This window comes from Dipodomys merriami, unplaced genomic scaffold (genome assembly GCF_024711535.1).
Source record: "Dipodomys merriami isolate MVZ:Mamm:240054 unplaced genomic scaffold, mDipMer1.0.p SCAF_48, whole genome shotgun sequence".
Classification (NCBI taxonomy): Eukaryota; Metazoa; Chordata; class Mammalia; order Rodentia; family Heteromyidae; genus Dipodomys; species Dipodomys merriami.
In genome coordinates, this window is record NW_027206046.1 from 7,080,112 (window position 1) to 7,097,715 (window position 17,604).

The window sequence follows — 17,604 nt, forward strand, 5'->3', positions numbered from 1 at the left end:
GTAATTGAAACATATTAATTAGATAATTTGTTGTTAGTTTAAACGAAACAAATGCATCACCCTCCCCCCACCCCCTTTGAGACTTCGCAGCCGGTGGGTTGGGTTGTTTTGGTTTGGGTTTTGTTTGGGTGTCTCTGCATATGTAGCTTTTAGAAGAAGGGAAAAAAATTAATCAACATTTATATTAAGCATTTAAGAAAAGATCTCCCCAATCCTGTTTTATTTCTTAACTGAATGCCTTTGGCCAAAAGGAGTTTACCATTGTTCACCCAGGCTCTATGCACCATCCTTAACCTTGCCTAAAGAGTTTAAAAGCTACTGTCTACAGCTCTTGCCTACATCTTCTCTTCCTCCCATCCTCTAAACTCACCCTCCTTGAATATGGGGCCAGCATCATGCTTCTGAGATACTCCATGTCCTTATCTATTGAAAGGAATTAAACTAAACTCACTGCTATCTAACATTTTACTCGCTCTGAGGATCCTACACCAGCAGCTTCTTGGAGTTGCCAGGGCTCCATCCCATCCACATCAGCCAGAAGCAACATTGAGGGGGAAAAATGCTAGAAATCCATCTATTGTGTAAGCATTTTCCAAATCACAGAGAAAAATCTTTTAAAAAAAACTATAATTAAAGATAGAATTGGGTTGTTTTCTTTTTTTAATAGTACAAGCACTCTTGCTACTTTGGGTTCCCAGAGGGAGAATCTAAGGTGATCAAAGAAATCAGTTCTGCACCCGTTTACAAAGTAGAAAAGAGTAGAACTTATCTTGGATCTTGCACCTTCTCATGACTCCTCCAGCATTATTTTAAAGTATTGACTTTGGACTTGAGCTAGGTGAAAGATTTGACGTAACAAAGAGAACCATTAAAAGTTTGGCAGTTATGAACTTCCTTATTTGTGTGACACTTCAGCTAAACAGAGCATTAAGTCTGACATGGTCATTAAAAGATGAAGATGGACTAGAGTTCAGATGTGTGTGTGTGTGTGTGTGTGTGTGTGTGTGTGTGTGTGTGTGTGTGTGTGTGTGTGTGTGTGTGTGTGTGTGTGTGTGTGTGTGTGTGTGATGTCTTTGGATTTCTGACCAAGGTCAAAATATCATATTTTTTTCCTTCACTAAGTAGGATGCCTAAAGATTTGAAAAGAAGGCTCACAATTTCCAAGTTATTTTATTCTTTGCAATATACCATGATTTACCAGTTGCAAAAAAAAATTTAAAAATAACATCAGATGCAGGTCCCATGCCTTACTGCTGCTACTCGGTAAATGTGTGAATATGCGCAATGCTTATCTTTGAATTTCAACACCTATGGTAGGAAGAATAGCTTGTTTGACTGTCTAAATACGTTTCTTAAAAATGTATTTGAAGTTCTTGCCAGCCTCTTTATACTTCATACCCCACTTGTTTCAGAGTTAATCAATTTGGTGCAATCAGGATATACTCTAGACACAGACTTTTATTTTGTCTACCAGAAACTGTGAAAATATACTTAACTCCTTAAAACATAAATAGGTTTCTTGTTGAGAACTAAGTTTCAAGAGTTGCCTAGCCTAGGGTGGCTAAGTTTTCCAGGCTTTCTTTGGCTCATCTTGTTGATATAATTGTGAATTGGGCTTGATGAATGAGTTCAGTTGTCCCCTGTCTGATGAGCCTTGGTAGCTTCATGCATTTCAATCAGTCCAATGATTCATTTATTTTCCACCTTTTTTTTTTTTTTTTTGGCTGTGTGTGGTATCCTTCCTTTAAAAAAAAAAACATGGTCACACAGGATTAGTTAACCATTGCACTAATTCTAACTTTTTTTCAGGTAACACTCTCCATAAGTAATAGGCACAGGTACTAAATCACACTTTTCTTGGACTGTATCAATCGTTAGAGTTTCTATGGAACTTTCTGTACATTACAAGCGGGTCTCTGGTTGAGTCATTGTACATAGTAAAGTGTGAATCACCATTTAAGTTTCTCTGTTTTGTAGCTTCATTAGTTCAGTACATCCTTCACTTAGGAAATACCGTGACAACCTCCCCCCCCCCCAATCTTCAATAAAGCATCCATTCGCCTCCACCATAAATTATTAGCAAATTTTAATTCTTTGCAAAAAAGAAAAGAAAAAGAAAAAGAAAATACTTTAGAGCCAGGCAGGCATTGAAATAAACTCCATTCACGTCTTTAAAAATAAATAAAGCATCAAGAATTATTTTTTTTTTGCATGAAGAAGCAATGAAAGAAATCTATTCTGTCCAAGGTGAACAGGTCTTTTGACGTAGAAAGTAAACCCTTGGGTGATTTCTTAAAACAACAACAACAGAAAGGAAGATCTTAATGACTGCAATGGTTTAAAGGAATAGGTAAGTGACTTCTCTCTCCTAATAAGAGGTACCAGAATATAAGTATGAAATAAGCAAATCTGTTTTTACTTTTTAAATCTCCTATCCAATCACTACATAAGCTTTATAGTGCTATAAGAAGTATTATATATGTCACAAAATGCATATTTTAGATAAAATACATATCGGAGTACTATATATTTTTTCAATAGCAATTGTTATTTTCTTTCAGCACTATACCTGTGCATCTGATTTATAATAGAAATGTTTAGCCCCATCTTTCCCTCACACTTTGAAGAATCTATCTGAATAAGTCCCACAGTCTGCAGTGACAGCAGAGCAGGCTTGGCTGTTTCCACAGTAAAAAAAAAAAAAATTTTAAACAAGACTCATAATGCACTTAGAAAGCATGCTTAAGGAGGGAGTACAACCATCTTTTTGTTAAGTTGTTTTCTGTAGCAACTCTTCAAAAACACACAAAACTAAAATTTGAATTTACATATTTTAATGAGAAAATATTATTTAGACTAGGTCATAATTTAATGTAGACACCTTTTTCATTTTTTTAATTCTTTGTCTTAAAACAGGCATGCTGGGAACCAGAACATCAATATTTAAAACGCCATGCTAATTCTGTACAGGGAGAACGCAAAATGAAAAGTGAAAAATCTTACAGCTCTGATGATACTTTTTTTTCTTTTTCTTTTTTTAAACTTAAGCAGGTCACACCAGAACAGCAGTTCATTTTCCAGTAAATTACCTAAGATGCTAAAGGAATAGGGCAAACAAAAAAAAAGTGCATTTTTACACAGTGGAATACCATTCCTATGCACGAGGATTTACATCTCTTTGCAGCCCTTTAGCTTTGTGGAAAAAAAAAAGTTCTTGTGACAAACAGAAAGACTTGTCCAGGAAAAACAAATAACGATCTATTGGCATCCTTCTTCAAGTTATTAGACAACTTATCTAAGTTCTTCAAGGTTGCCCTTGTTATTTTTTTCTTGGTTTGGGCTTATATTCTTTTCCTTCTCTCTCCTTCCTTCCTTCCTTCCTTCCTTCCTTCCTTCCTTCCTTCCTTCCTTCCTTCTTTCCTTCCTTCCTTCTTCCCTTTCTCCAATAAAATAAATAGCTACAAAGGTCTGTAAGTAGTAAGAAAGTTAACATCCCAATTAACTCTCCCCTTTCCCTCCACCCTCCCTCTCCCCTTCCCCTCCCCTCCACCTGGCCAGAAATTCACATTACAACAGGTAACTTGTCAAGTGGGCTTTGCCCACTCACCCGCTTTAGCAAGACAGATTCAAGTCCACTGTTTACATGTTGCCGGGCGCTGTGTAAACAATACAAGGGTTCTGAATTCACTTCTTTTCCCAAGTTTTATGATGTTTGTGTGGAGGATTCGCGTCCCCTTTCAAAACTTAGCAGCCTTTCTTCTGGATTCCCAGCGCGGTCGCCAGGAGGGGGTGGAAGGGGGTGGTGGGGGTTGGGTGGGTGTGGGGGGGTGGAAATCAAACAAACAAACAAAATAAAACTCCAAACAAGGACAACAAACACGTCCAGCGCAGCCCTAGAGCGAGGCCGGGCCGCCCCCGGTGGACGCCGGCGTCCGCCTGTCCCCAGCCCGGGCGGACAGAGGTCAGCGCGGCTGGACGACGCTTGGACTCCTTGAACGCTGCAGAATTCCAAGACGGAAAGGGAACGGGGCTGGGTGGCTGCCGCCCCGGGGGTGGGAGTGTGGGGGGTCCCATGTGCTTGAGGTGGAGGAGGGTGACTGTTTAGGGGTGTGGGGGGGCGGGGAGGGAGGGTCTGCCCAGCGGAAACCCCCCCCCCAGGCAGTTTTTTTTCCTCTAAGTCCTGACTTTGCGCCGCCGTCCGTGGTTTCGAACCCAGGGCAAGACGTGCTTTTTGTGTTTTGTTTTTCCTGCGTGAAGGCGATCGGTTGAATTCTTACCCCTCCCCACCGCTCCCCCCCTACACACACACCCTTTCCCCGCTATTAAGAAGGGGTTCGGGGGAGGGCTTTGGAGAGGCGACTGGGTTTCGGAGGTGACCCTCTCCTCTACACACAACAGGAGACACCCCGATTTCGCCAGTGGAGGGACACGAGAGACTTCCCACGCACCTTCCGGCAAGTTTGTGAGTTGGTTTTTTGTGGGTTTTTTTTTTCTTTTTCTATTGCAAAACAAAGTTTGAGAGCGAGCGAGCGAGGAAGGAAGGAAGAGAAGGTTGGCGGAAGGATGCGGTGCTGGGGTCCCACGGCGGGGCTGGGGGTGGGGGGCTGGACTGCGAGCCCGGGAAAGTTGATCGGGAAGAAAAAGAGGCGGGGAGGCGCGGGTGAGGGTGTGGGGGAGAAGGGGCCCGGGGGTGGGGTGGGGTGGGGTGCGGTGGGTGGATGGGGGAGGACCGGCTTCCCCGCGCGCGCGGAGGAGGAGGAGGAAGAGGGGGGGTGTGGGGGGGGGGCGTCATCAGTGCACCGCCACCGAGTGCAAGGCGGAGGCCGGGCTGGTGAGCGTCTCGCTGGGGGTGGCCGGGCTACTTTGGCTGGTGGCGGTCTGCGAGGAGGTGGGGCTGAGCGAGGGCGGCGAGTTCGAGAGCAAGGTGGGGATGGGCGCGGGCAGCGCGGGCAGGGCGGGCACCGCGGCGGGCGTGGGCTTGATGGGCACGGGGATGGCGGGCAGCGTCTGGCCGGCTGCGTGGCACAGCGGCTTGAGCGGGACCCCGTAGGCGCTGTAGTCGCCGCTCGTCATGGAGATGGGGGTGGCCGAGTCGATCATGCCCGCCGAGCCGTACACGTGGGGCCAACCGGTGCCCAGCGAGCTGCCCATGGTAGTCAACTGATTGGGGAGCGGATACGCGGCGGGGACGGGTTGCATGGCGGAGAAGGCCAGGCCGCCGGGCATCTTGTACTCCCGGGCGATGATGTTCTCGATGGCGAAGGGGTGTTTGAAGCCCGAGGGCTGCGCCACGCCGCCCAGGTTGTAGGCGGCAGCGGCGGCGGCCGCGGCGGCGGCGGCGGGCGGCATCTGGGGCAGGTGCGAGCCCGAGGCGGCCAGCGCGCTGAGCCGCAGCTTGGCCTGCTGCTGCAGGTACTGCGCCGCGTCGCTCGGCTTGCTGGGCGCCAGGTGGTCGGACTTGAGGACCTTGAACCGTTTGCGGCGCCGCAGGAAGCTGCCGTTCTCGAACATGTCCCCGCAGCTGGGGTGCAGGGCCCAGAAGCTGCCTTTGCCCGGCTGGTCGGGCCGCCGCGGGATCTTGATGAAGCAGTCGTTGAAGGACAGGTTGTGGCGCAGGCTGTTCTGCCAGCGCTGCGTGTTCTCCCGGTAGTAGGGGAAGCGGTCCATGATGAACTTGTAGATCTCGCTCAGCGGCAGCATCTTCTCGGGCGAACTCTGGATGGCCATGGCGGTCAGCGAGATGTACGAGTAGGGCGGCTTCTGGTCGCTGTAGGTGTTTCGGCCGGGTCGGGGCATCTTTTCGGGCTCGGCTCCGCGCGCCCTTCGCCGGGGGGGGGGCGGAGGAAGGGATGCGGGCGGGCGGGAGGGCGGGCGGGTTCCTGGCGGGGCCGGCGGACGGCTTGGATCTGGAAAGGAAGGGGGGCGATGGCAGGGAGGTGGTGGCGTGGATGGACCGCACAGAGACGCGCCTCCGCACCCCCCACTCCCACACACATCCCCCCTACGAGGCCCACCGGGCCGAGGAACAGACTTCAGGGGGTGAGGAGTTAGGGAAACGCGTCTCCGGATCGCCCCCCGCACGCCCCGCGCGCGCGCTCGCAACTTTACGCACCGCACTGAAGGCGGGATCGGAAGCCCGAGAGGGGCGCGAAGGGAGCGGGAGCGGAGGGTGCGTGTGTGAGAGGGGTGGGGGGTGAGGGGGAGAAAGTAAGCGGCCAGGACCACGGTCGGGGTGAGGTAGGGGGTGTGTGGGAACGGGCCCCCGGGCCCCGGAGCTCACCTTAAAGTTGTTCCCAAGTTGCGCGTCTCGGCATCCGGGATCGGCGCCGGTCCGATCGCCGCCGGATCCCTCTGCTTTGGAGCTCAGCCCAACCGCAGCGCCCGCCCGGGTTGGGCTGCGCTCGGCGGCCGCGGCGGCGTGAGCCGGGGCTCAGCTGCGCCCCGCAGCGCCCCGCGTCGCCCGGTGGCGCGGCGGCGCTCCCGGCGGTGCCTTTCCCGGGCGGCCCAGAGGATGGGCTCGGCGGAGGGCGGCAGCGGACTCGGGCCGGGGCGGCCTCGGGGCTCCGGAGGGCACAGCTGTGGGCGCCGCGGAGCTAGGTGGCTGCCTCCATGTCCTCCCTGGAACCATCTGATAGTTTTAAGCGGTGGCAGGAGCAGAAAAGACCCCTGTAGCGGCGCTTCATTAATGTGCCACTTCTTAGCTATCAGATGACAATCGCCTGGGGAGGAGGGGGGAGGGGAGGAGGGAGGGAAGGGGAGGAGAAGGAAGGAAAGGGGGGGGGAGGCTGCAGAGGGAGGGGACTGAGCCCGAGCTGAGCTCCTCCTGGGCCAGCTCTGATTTCTTTCACACCTATTTACATGGACACCTTGGCCAATAGGAATCACTAGCAGCTCCAGACTGGGCGAAGGGGGAAGAGTCCCGGCCACTGGCGGAGAGCCGCGAGCACCGGCCCGGGGTGCGCGGTGTGTGAAGGTATGGGGTGGGTGGAGGGGGGTGGGTGGGTGGGGAGAGAGACAGGGAGACAGCGTCCGCGTGGAGGTGGGGGGGTAGGGGGGGGACCATTCACAGGCACCGGGCAGGCCCGAGCTGCTTGGGCCGCGCCGGTGATGTTTGACTTGGAAATTGCTGGGCCTGGGGTATTCTATTTCCTCTGCATTGTGTCGGGTTTGTATTGTTCGCTGACTTTCAGGCACGGCTTTCTCCTGAAGCCGACCCTTTTCCTTTGCTTGGCTTTAGCTGGGTTGATTTGCATGGGTTATGTGTAAAGAAAACAGACCCTTACCCCCTTACTTTCCTCCCCCCCCTACACCCCCAACCTCTCTCCCTCAGTCCTCCAAGAAGTAGGTCGGAATTTGCTTTGACCTTCCTAAACTGCTTCTTCAGCTCTGCGTAGTTGGGTATGTAGCTTTTAAAAAGTGATGAGCTTTAAAAAAAAATACAAAGTGTAATCTGACAGCCTGGTGTAAGCCTTGTTTTGAATCTCAATGCACTGGCCAAGTGATGGAGGAGGAGGAGGAGGAGGAGGAGGAGGAGGAGGAGGAGGAGGAGGAGGAGGAGGAGGAGGAGGAGGAGGAGGAAAAGAAAGAAAGAAGAGAAAAGAGGAGGGAGAGGAGGAGGAAGGAGAAGAGGAGGAGGAGGAGACGAGTATCTTGGAGAAGAGACAAAGTCTTGCTTTAAAAGACAGCAGTTTGGTTGGACACAGGAGAGAGAAGCTAACTTGGAAGAGCCTGAGTTGCTTTTATCACCAGATGAGCCCAAGAGGTCCTCGCCTTTTCCCGGGTTGTTTGAAACTTTAGGACTGCAGAGTTTCTTGGAAGTTGAGGACGAAAGAGTTTCTTGGAAGACTGCAAGTTGGTATTTTACAACTGAAACGATCCGTCCCTCCTTCCTTTCTTCCTTTTCCTTCATTTCTTCCCTTCTTTCTCTTTCTTTTCTTTCTTCTTACATAGGAACAATTTATACAGGGTTAAGAGGGCTCTTAAAGGATCCCGTTAAAACAAGTGCCTTTGAAGACTTGGTTTAAGAACTACTTTCGGGGCACCGGGGGTAGGTATGGTGTCTCAGGTGGGTCGCTCGCTTGATTGCCAGGTAGCAGGCTCCTTTCGGTTCTGATTGGCCTCCGATTGGAGGGTTAAATGAATGATTGTCATCATCATCATCATCATCATCATCATCATCATCATCATCATCACCACCACCACCCTCCTCCTCCTTCTCCTTCTGGTCTCAGTCCTCTTCCTCCTCCCTCTCTTTGTCATCAAACTGCTATCAAACAGGTAGTGAGGACACCCCCCCCCCACTGTCTGCACCCAGTCTGAGATGACGCAAGGAGTTCCCACGCGTTCCCGTGGATGCTCTCTTGAGCTTGTAACTTGACTTCTATGGTCTTAGAAAGAAACCCCAATTGACTGTCGTTGAAAACTCAATACCTCCGACAGCACTGAATCATCATCTCCAAAGCCCGGATATTCTAGAGCTTGTTTTGTTTGTTAAGTTTCAGGAGTTGGCTGTGGGGAGTTATTAGGATGAAATGCCTCCACTTTGATTAATGACAGTAGAGCATTATTTGTGAAACTGCTTGTGGTTAGGCATTTTTTTAAAAACAGAAAGCTTTTATAGCGCGCGTGTGCTCATGCACGCGCGTGTGTATGCGCGCGCGCGCACACACACACACACAACTTCACTAACCACACTTTCGGGGGTGGTCAATAACTCACCAAAACATAACTTAAACACGACGAATTTAGGAGATTAAACAATTTCATTAATATTGAAATGGCTCTCGTGTCTGAGCTGCCTCACTTGAGATGCAAGCGCACGTTTTCCAATATTAACAGAAGTGCTTGAAGAAAAGAATAATGTCACCTTCCTAATTCGGGGAGGAGGGAATAACTAGGAGGAGGAGAAGGAGGAGGGTACAAGGAGGGGGGAGGGCACGTTGAACCCATCTCTGGAGGGGGGGGGGTCTTGGCTGAAACAAGACAGATCAATGTATTGCTTGGCTCCAAAGATTAAGCCAGTTGAATTGAGGCGGAGCCGCGGCTGCGAAGCTTGGACTAGCGGCTGCCCCTTCGGCCCATCGGAGCCTGGCCTGCTTCAGTTCCTAAGTAGTTTGAAGACATTTGGGGGTATCCTCTGGGCTTGGGCGGGAGGGTTCTGCGGTAGAAGTTGGGGAAGGCCAAAGGGCTGAAGAGACAGTTGAGGAAAGGAATTGGGGAAAAGGCTTGTGTTTCCCCAGCAAGGTCCAGGCCAGAGTACAGCCGGAGAGCCAGGCGGGACCCCTCCTGAATATTAAGGTGCCGGCACCCCCCACCCACACACACACCCCTAGGATTGTTTTAGGATCCTTTTAGCAAACAGGAGCGTCAGGCCATATTGAAACATAGAGACAAATAAACTATTTCTAGTGGCTGAACTCAAGAGGGTGGATACAGATCCCGTCCGCTGTGCCCCAAGAAAGATTCTTCTCCCTCCCCTATTCAATGTGAGTTCCTGCGGAGGGGGGTGAGGGGGGGGATAGGTAGGGAATGGGGCCAGAATAATGTTTTCTCGTGATAACAATTGGCATTTTGCTGTCTTGCAAAAGGCTATTGTGTGGCTGTCCAAATCATTGCTCAGAGTAAACAGAAGAATTAACTAAATGCTAAGAGTGGAAACGTTCAACTGTTGTTTTTTTTTAAAGCCCAAGTTGGGATAAATCTTTGTAAAGGTACATTGTCCATTCTGAGGAGATAAGTTGTGAGTGTCTATTTAAAACCTGTTTTGCTAAAAGGGGTTTGTTGTTGTTTGTTTTAGTTTTTATGCTACTAAAGGGCTTGAACTCAGGGCCTGGGTGTTATCCTCTAGCTTTCCCGCCCCCCCCCCCAAGGCTGGCACTCTACCACTTGAGCCTTAGCTCCACTTCCAGCTTTTTGGTGGTTAATTGGATTTTCTTGCCCCAGCTGGCTTCGAACTTCCATCCTCAGATCTCAGCCTCCTCCTAAGCAGCTAGGATGGCAGGCCTGAGCCACCAGCTCCTGGCTGCTGCAAAGTTTTAATTTCGGTTACTTCTAGAGATCTACAACACCCAGGGGAAGGGAGGGGGGAAGGAAGAAAGGAGGGAGGGACGCTTTGCATGCTATTTATGCTATTTACACCGGTTTTTTTTCAGACTGGCATTATAAAGAGAAGGAGGGAAGGAGCACTTTCCAGAAAAGTGCATCCGTCTATTGTACAGAACCCAAAGCAAATAGAAGTGGAGGGGGAAGGAGGAGGGGGCCACATCCGACCCCGGAGGCTTAGAGAGTTGTTGGGAAAACTGTATAAAATACACATAAGTCAATTATACCCATGTGCAAACCAAATGGAAATCTCTTTGGCGCAATAGCCATTCATCGCCTTTGCACAGCCCACCACCGACCACCTTTCTGCTTGGAGAGTTCGCAATAGCCTCTTTTTTTCTTTCCCACAAGCTGGACCACACACGGCTACAGATTTCGTAATAATTTATGCTAATTTCCCCACTATAAATCCACAATTCGCTTCAGTGGCACCGGGGCTGTAGAGGGAGTAGAAAGGAGACCGAGGGGTGACAAATACAATATTGATTTTGATTCCTTCTGTTGTCAAGCAGGTGTGGGTAGGGGGGAGGAGGGGGGCATGCGCAAGGATGGGGTTGTGTTGGGGGGGCGGGGGCTCAAGGAAAGGAAAAAGAAGCATCCCAACCTCCCACCCTACCCCCCCTTCCAACCCCTTCACCCACACTCCAGAAAATGACTCGCTTGGGTTTGTTAATATTTACCAAACACCGACGGGAGGTCGAGGGAAAAGAAGCCAGCAGCAGGTTTTAGGTTTCCTAGGCTCCAGAAACAATCCCTGCCAACCACCCCTCCTTGGAAAGCCCGGGGCATTGCAGCTCAGCCTCACAGAGCCCCTCTTCTTAAATCTTCCTCCCAGCGATCTTCTAAGCCCTCCCCCACATCCTCTACTGTACCCCCAAATCCTTCATTTCTCTTTGCTTCATTTCCTCCCCCCCCCCTTTTAAAAAATCTTTCCTACAAATCTGGCAGTGAAATGTGCGGCGGAAGAAAACGGAAGCCTAGGGATTGGAGGGCCACGGATTGGGGGGAGCTCTTAGAGGGGTTTGTGGGTCTCTCCGACCCCGCCCCACTTGCTGGGCTCGCTCTGGGAACCCGAGCTAACGCACGGCGCGGCTTTGTCCTATCCGTCATTCTTTACCAAATCTGCACTTTGGTGGCGTGAAGCAACTTAGCTTTCCTTTCAAAAGGATTTTGTTCTCGGGGTATTCAGTACTAAAACAAACTCCCTGAGCCTGTCAGTGGTCAATTAAAAAAAAAATTGCCGTCCTGGTGTCCTGGAGGTTGTTTGTCCTGGGGATCTTTGAGCCCTCCCCCCCCCACCCGCCCCACCCTGTGCTCCCCTGCCCGCCTCGCAGCACCCCAGACTGCTTAGCTTTCTGGATTGTGGGGAACATATTTGGTCCGAGAAAACTATCTGCCATGACTCTGCCCGCCACCCCCCCCCCCCACACCTACCCCTACTCCGACAAATCTGAGGATGTTTTAAGCTCACTTTTCCTGGCCAGTTGGACCCAGTCTGTCTGGAAATCTAAAGGGCTAAAAGAAAGAAACGCAGGGTTACCCACTGGCAAGAGCCAGAGCACCCCCTCCACACAAAAGCCTTGTGGCCAAAGAACCACACCTTTACTAAATAGTAGGAAAATGGGGCCTCCAGACCTCTGCTTCAGCAGTTGTTGACTGGGACTACGTGGGCATTGAATCTGAACTCAGAACTGGAGAGATGAAGAGAAACTTTTTGGGTTTTTTTTTTTTGTTTTGGTGATGGTGCTGCGGCTTGAACCCAAGGCCCCTGGGCGTTGTCCCAGAGTTTTCATGCTCAAGGCTCTACCACTGGAGCCACAGCTTCACTTCCGTGGTGGTTTTGGTGGTTAATTGGAGATAAGAGTCTCTAGGACTTCTCTGCTCCAGGGTTGGCTTTGAACTGAGATCCTCAGATCTCAGCCTTCTGAGTAGTTAGGATTGTGGGCATGAGCCATGGGGTGCCTGGCAGAAACTTTGGATAAATGGTATTATTGTCTCAAATCAGTCTCTCCTTGCCCCAACCTTTTGGATTCAATCAAAGATGAGACTGTCTACCTTCTGTATACGCTTCACTCTCAGCCAAACAACTTCCCTAGTGCCCACCAGAACTGACCCAGAGTTGACAAGGCCTCTGGACTGACACTGAGACATCTGGACTTAAGTCTGTTTTGCTTGGTGTAGGGGGTAGCTACCTCCTGCACACTTCTAAGAGGCTAGCCTAATAGTGACTGCAATTTAGAGAGTAGGGAAGGCCCAGGTTTCCTTTCATTTGAAAGCCTAAAACAAACAGTAGCTGGAGGTAGGTGCTTGGTCTTGCTTGGCCTCTATCCTTAAAAAGTGCCAACCCTCTTTTTTTATAGTGAGCAGGCAATTTCAATGCCTGTGAAAACAACCCAGCACAAAGCCCTCTCTTTGCAATCGGTTTGCTAAAGAACCATTTGGTGTTTGCTTTGCTGTGATTTGCTCAGAGACTTCATGGCTTAAAAAAAAAAAAATCTAACTTTCCAGATCAAATCCCTCCTTTACTCAAATGGTTCCAGAGCTTTAAACTGAGCAGTAGCTCGCCCACGAGTATTTTGTCTTAAGAAAGTATTTGCAAAAGGTTGGTGGAAAGATTATTTTGTTTTGTTTTTGGTGTGTTTGTTGCTAAACCTGCGTAAGATGTGCATTTCTACTGTGTGGAATGGAAGAAAGCAATTCACATCTTTTTTTTTTTTTAATTTAAGGAAATTTTGCTAGAGCTACCTTGGTATTGAAGGGATTAACTTGCTTTCCCCCCCCCCCCCCCCCAGCCTCTAACTCAGGGGTTAACACAAGCAGTAGATCAACTGTATAATGTGTGCACTGTTCGCTCATTTGTACAAGCAGAACAAAGGTTGGACTAAGCCAAATTGCATTGCACTTGTGAACCGAGTCTCGATGTGAAGTATCTTTTACAGCGAGGGGAATGAGAACAATTTCGTGTATGTCTAAAAGAGAATAACAAAGCTACTTTCTCCAGCATCTCAAAGTGAAGTAGCGAGGCGTGACATTCCCAGGGTGAGAGGGGACAAAAGCAGGGTCAGGGGGATGAAAAAGAGAATCAAACAGACACTTTCACTGTCTTGCCCTCAACTGCGGCACCTCCGCATAATAGGGAACAAATGTTGTAAAAGGGAGGGGGTTGCTCTCATTCATTCAAAATAGCAAATGATAGCTAAACAACATTGTCAAAACGGAATCAACCTCTGCAGTACCACCCAGAAAAAGGTATTGTGTTTTGTTTAATAGCGGGGTGGAGCCAAGGGTCTTTCTTTTAGTTTCTTTCTTTTTCTTTTTTTCTTAAGGAGGGGAAAGGTGGGGGGAACTCACCCTCTACTTTTCATATCCATTTTTTCTTTGTCAGGAATTATGTGTTTGTTTGCTCAGATTTGTGTTAAATCAGGATCTCTATCCAGCTTGGCATCTTTTTTTTTTTTTTTTAATGTTATTGGGGGTGGGAAGCAGATTTTAGAAAAGTCGATTTTTTTTTCATAAAACGTTTCAAAATAAGTTGGGATAAAACAGCTTCCGGGAGGAAAAAAAAATAGGCTCGCCATAGACTATTCAGGTAATTCCTAGTTAGGTGTTGAAAATGTACTTTGCTCATAGTTGGGGTAAAATTGGCTTAATTCAGAGCCAATTCAGTCTTCTGAAATGAAGACTGTTTTGCATCCGTGCTAGTATTGTTAGTTTTACTTTGGTCTCACATTCCTCCAGTTTTCATTTTTGGCTTTCAAACCTGTGGGTCTCCAGCCTTAAAACCCTGCGTTTTACATTGTTTGTTCAGACTGCCGGGGGTGGGGGGGAGAGCTTAACCCGGGTGCAGTATGTGTTTTCTTAATGGCAGAAGCGGGCTGCGCGCACCGCAGAACGCAGCGTCGCTTCCACTGTGTTCTTGGAAAGGGTTGAAACTATTTTGAGGCTTTCTTAGTCTCTCTCCCCCTCCCTCTCTCCTTCCCTCCCTCCTTCCCTTCCTCCTTCCTTTCTCTCCCTCTCTATCCCCCGGACTTTATAGTTGTGTGTGTGTGTGTGTGTGTGTGTGTGTGTGTGTGTGCGTGTGTGTGTGTGTGCGTGTGTGTCCCTGCACCCCCCCCCGCTGAGCTGCCACCCACAAAGCAGGTTTCAGAAGGAAAGAAAAAAAGCAAAACAACAACAACAAACCAGTAACAGATCCAAACGGGTCTCCCTCCGCCCCCCCCCCCAACTTAGAATGGGTGGAGGCGGGGCTTGGCGGGGTGGGAGGGGTGCCTGGCCTCTGGCTTTCCAAAGCCCCACCCCACCAGCTACCAAGTCCTGACGTACTCTTTCCGAGCTCACCTGGGGCCCCCGGGGGCTGCGCTCCCGCATCCCCGCGCTAGGTACGGACCCCTGTCCCGCGCCCTGGGCTCCCCAGCACGGCGCCTGCTTCGCGCACTCAAGCTGCCCCGGGGCTGAGTTGACAAACTCTCCGTGGATTGAAGTTGGGGGAACCCAGGTACCCCCGTCCTCCCCCTTCCCCGAGGACCGATACGGCCCCACCCTACTCTCCCTGTCCTTACCCCCCTCCTCCCCTTCCCATCTCCACCTTCCTCTCGGCCTCCACTCTCCATTCTGGCCCGGGTTTCTGGACCTCAGATTGAGATCCGCAAACTAACTCGGTCTCTTTCCAGCAGCCCAGCCAGTCAGGGATTGTCAAGGGATTTCTTAAGACAGCCGGCCTGGCTGGACACTGAACTGGAGGGAAAGACAGAAGGGAGTGAATGAGCTGCAAACGGAAAGCCCAGCGCGTTCCATTCCCTCTCCCCCCCTACCCCCGTACCGGGTCCTCCGGCCGCCGGCCCGGGGCGCTGGGCCCGCGGAGGTGGGCGGATCAATCACCTACCTAACCGTTCCCGGGACCGGTGGCCCGTGTCAGGGGACTCTGACACTTCCCAATCGTGGTTGATTCACTGCGCCCCTGCTGAGTGAAAAGCTCCCCGACACGCTCCCCACCCACTTGGCATTTATTTCCATTAATACTGCTGTTAATTTAGCATTTCCGCGGGGGGGGGCGCACACAAAATAAGTTTTAATTCAGTCCCCCTGATTTTTCCTTCAAGTGTATCCCCATCTTTTGGGTCAAACTAGAACCACAGAGACCTTCGATTGTTCCGAGAGATTGAGCCAGCAGTGATTTTTTTTTTCTTTGCTGCAATCAACATTTGTGTTTGGAGGTCTGGAGCGGGTGGGGTGCTTTAATTAGGGTGGGCTCTCTCTTCTTTCTGCGCAGTCAGTAAAGAAAGCCCATACCTCTCAAAAGCACTTTGAGCTCATATTTATTATTATTATTATTATTATTATTATTATTATTATTATTATTATTATTATTATTCCTGCTCCTCCTCCTACCACCCATATTCTCGAGTAGCCAGAACTCGGAAAGGATTTCTGTCTATCCATCTTTCCATTGTTTCTTTTTAATTTTTTAAAAATTTCTCTAATTTGTAAAGACAAAATAACGCTACACACAATCGGAGTAAAAAAGAAAGAAGAAATGGATGAGCTACCGACCTTTTTTTTTTTTTTTCACACCTTCCAATCTTTACCAACACATAAAAAAAGGCAAAGGGGGAGCCTCTGGCTTCAGGGGTCCCCTAGATTGTCAGCTAATAGGGATGTGAGCAACTTGGGTTTTTCTTGGAGTCGGCTTGGCCGGGACCTGTTGAGGAGTCGCGGGGCGCCGTGGCCGACGGAGCGCGCGAGTGCGCGCGCGCGCGCGGGGCCCGGCGTGGAAGTTGGTTATGTAAACTGCTTGTGTATTTCACATTATCCTCGCGCTGTCTGGAGGCAATGTAGATTTTCTAAAGATCTAATGAATAAACAACCAGCAACTGCTGGCGGTGTAATTTACATTGTTAATGCCTACATGTGTATAATAAATATGCATTTGTAAGCCTTCAAATAAACTCTTTTTTTTTTTAGTTTTTTAACCTGTGGAGATTTTTTTCCTTTTAAATTCCATCTCCACCCGATCCCCAAACAAAGGTGGGAGAGAGGATCGCTTTCTTAAGAATGAGTTTATTTTCAGTTGTTGGTATATATATATATATATATATATATATATATATATATATATATATATATATATATATAATATATATTAAAAATGGCTCCGAAGGGTAGACCTGCAATCAGGCTGTCTTTCTTTCTCCCCAAATTAAGAGAAATTAAGATCGACTGGAGAAAGCCTCGGCGGTGGGCTCGCTCAGGAAGAGAGAGAGAGAGAAAGAGGGAGAGGGAGGAGGGAGAGAGAGACAGAGAGACTGCGAGGTGGAGACACTGAGGCAGAAGTCGGAGGCCGCGCTTTCTCAGCACTTCCCCCTGGGGCGGGACCGCCGCACCCACTGGAGCCAAACACCCGACCTCAGCGATCACATTTCCCCTTGGGGAAGGGCCTGGGAAGTCCCTTACCTCCCCACCGCCACCTTGGGCAGGGGACAGTTTCGCTGGGAATTGCCCGAACTGCGAACTTTCGGCCTGTGCCTCTCTGCAGATTGCATTTTGGACCGGCTTGAAGGGGAGAAACTCCCGGAGAGGGTCTGAGATCCTAGACTGCCCCTTCCACCGTGGGATGCCAGACCAGAGGCGCACCGGGGAGCCACGGTCTGGTGCGCCGAGGGGCTTTGGAAGCCACGCGGAAGTCGGTTTCTGAAGCTACGCACATGCCCTCGCCACGCGTCCCCGGCCACTTAAGTCGGGCTGGGCGCCCACGTTTGAAATCTCTCCTTTCCACCAACTAGGTGCCACTTTCTTAGCGCGCTCGAAGGCAAATGTCTCATCTCTTCCCCCGTCCTGGCTCTGGAATACATTATTTTAATTAAGTCTATGGCGATTTAGTTTCCTCTGAGATCTATTCCACGGTGCAATTAGGAACGTATTGGTGCTAGCTCGTATGAATATTCAGGAGTGTGTCAATTAATTAGCAGACAGAGGAATCTCATTATGGTGCTCAAACCCCTTTTAGTGTTAAAGCAGAATTAAGGGGATATTTGGCAATGCGCTGGATTAGTGAATATTTTACTGTGCACTCATTTAACTTCATTACCATAGCACTTACACTACTCTCTGATTTTATTAATTAAATTGCTCATTAATTTGTCCCCCGTTTCCAAAAAAAGAAAGAGAAATAAAAGTTTTAACGTACCACCCAATCACTTGGAAAGTCAACTTTCCACCCAGCTTAAAGCTGTACCTCCCGCTCGCACAGTTGGAGAACGAGGAGGCGGTTCCTTCCCCCCCCCTCCGCCGCCTTTATCCCGCAGGTGGGGGGGGTGGAGAGTGGGGCTCAGGCTTTCCGGGACCCCAGCAACATCTGGGGTGTCTGGGCAGGGAGGGGTTACGGCGACCACCGAGCAGCCATTCACTTGGGGCCTTCCCTGGATTGTCCTGGAAATCAGGCTCATCTTTCAAGGCAAAACAGAAACAACGCCCCCCCCCAAAAGCCTCTCTCTCTTGCTTCTCCCC

At 49.6% G+C, this 17,604-nt stretch overlaps 1 protein-coding gene across 1 annotated transcript; it reads right to left on the reverse strand.

The window, feature by feature from the left end:
• Positions 1 to 4,791: 4,791 nt before the first annotated feature.
• Foxb1 (forkhead box B1) lies at positions 4,792 to 5,816 on the reverse strand. The gene has a single exon (XM_069995447.1). It carries the CDS (start codon positions 5,794 to 5,796, stop codon positions 4,792 to 4,794), a length of 1,005 nt encoding a protein of 334 aa, XP_069851548.1. The 5' UTR covers positions 5,797 to 5,816.
• Between the last annotated feature and the right edge of the window lie 11,788 nt (positions 5,817 to 17,604).

Bases quoted from the DNA above. Each gene is read 5' to 3' on its own strand.
- Foxb1 (XM_069995447.1), bottom strand. From the start codon at position 5,796: ATGCCCCGACCCGGCCGAAACACCTACAGCGACCAGAAGCCGCCCTAC.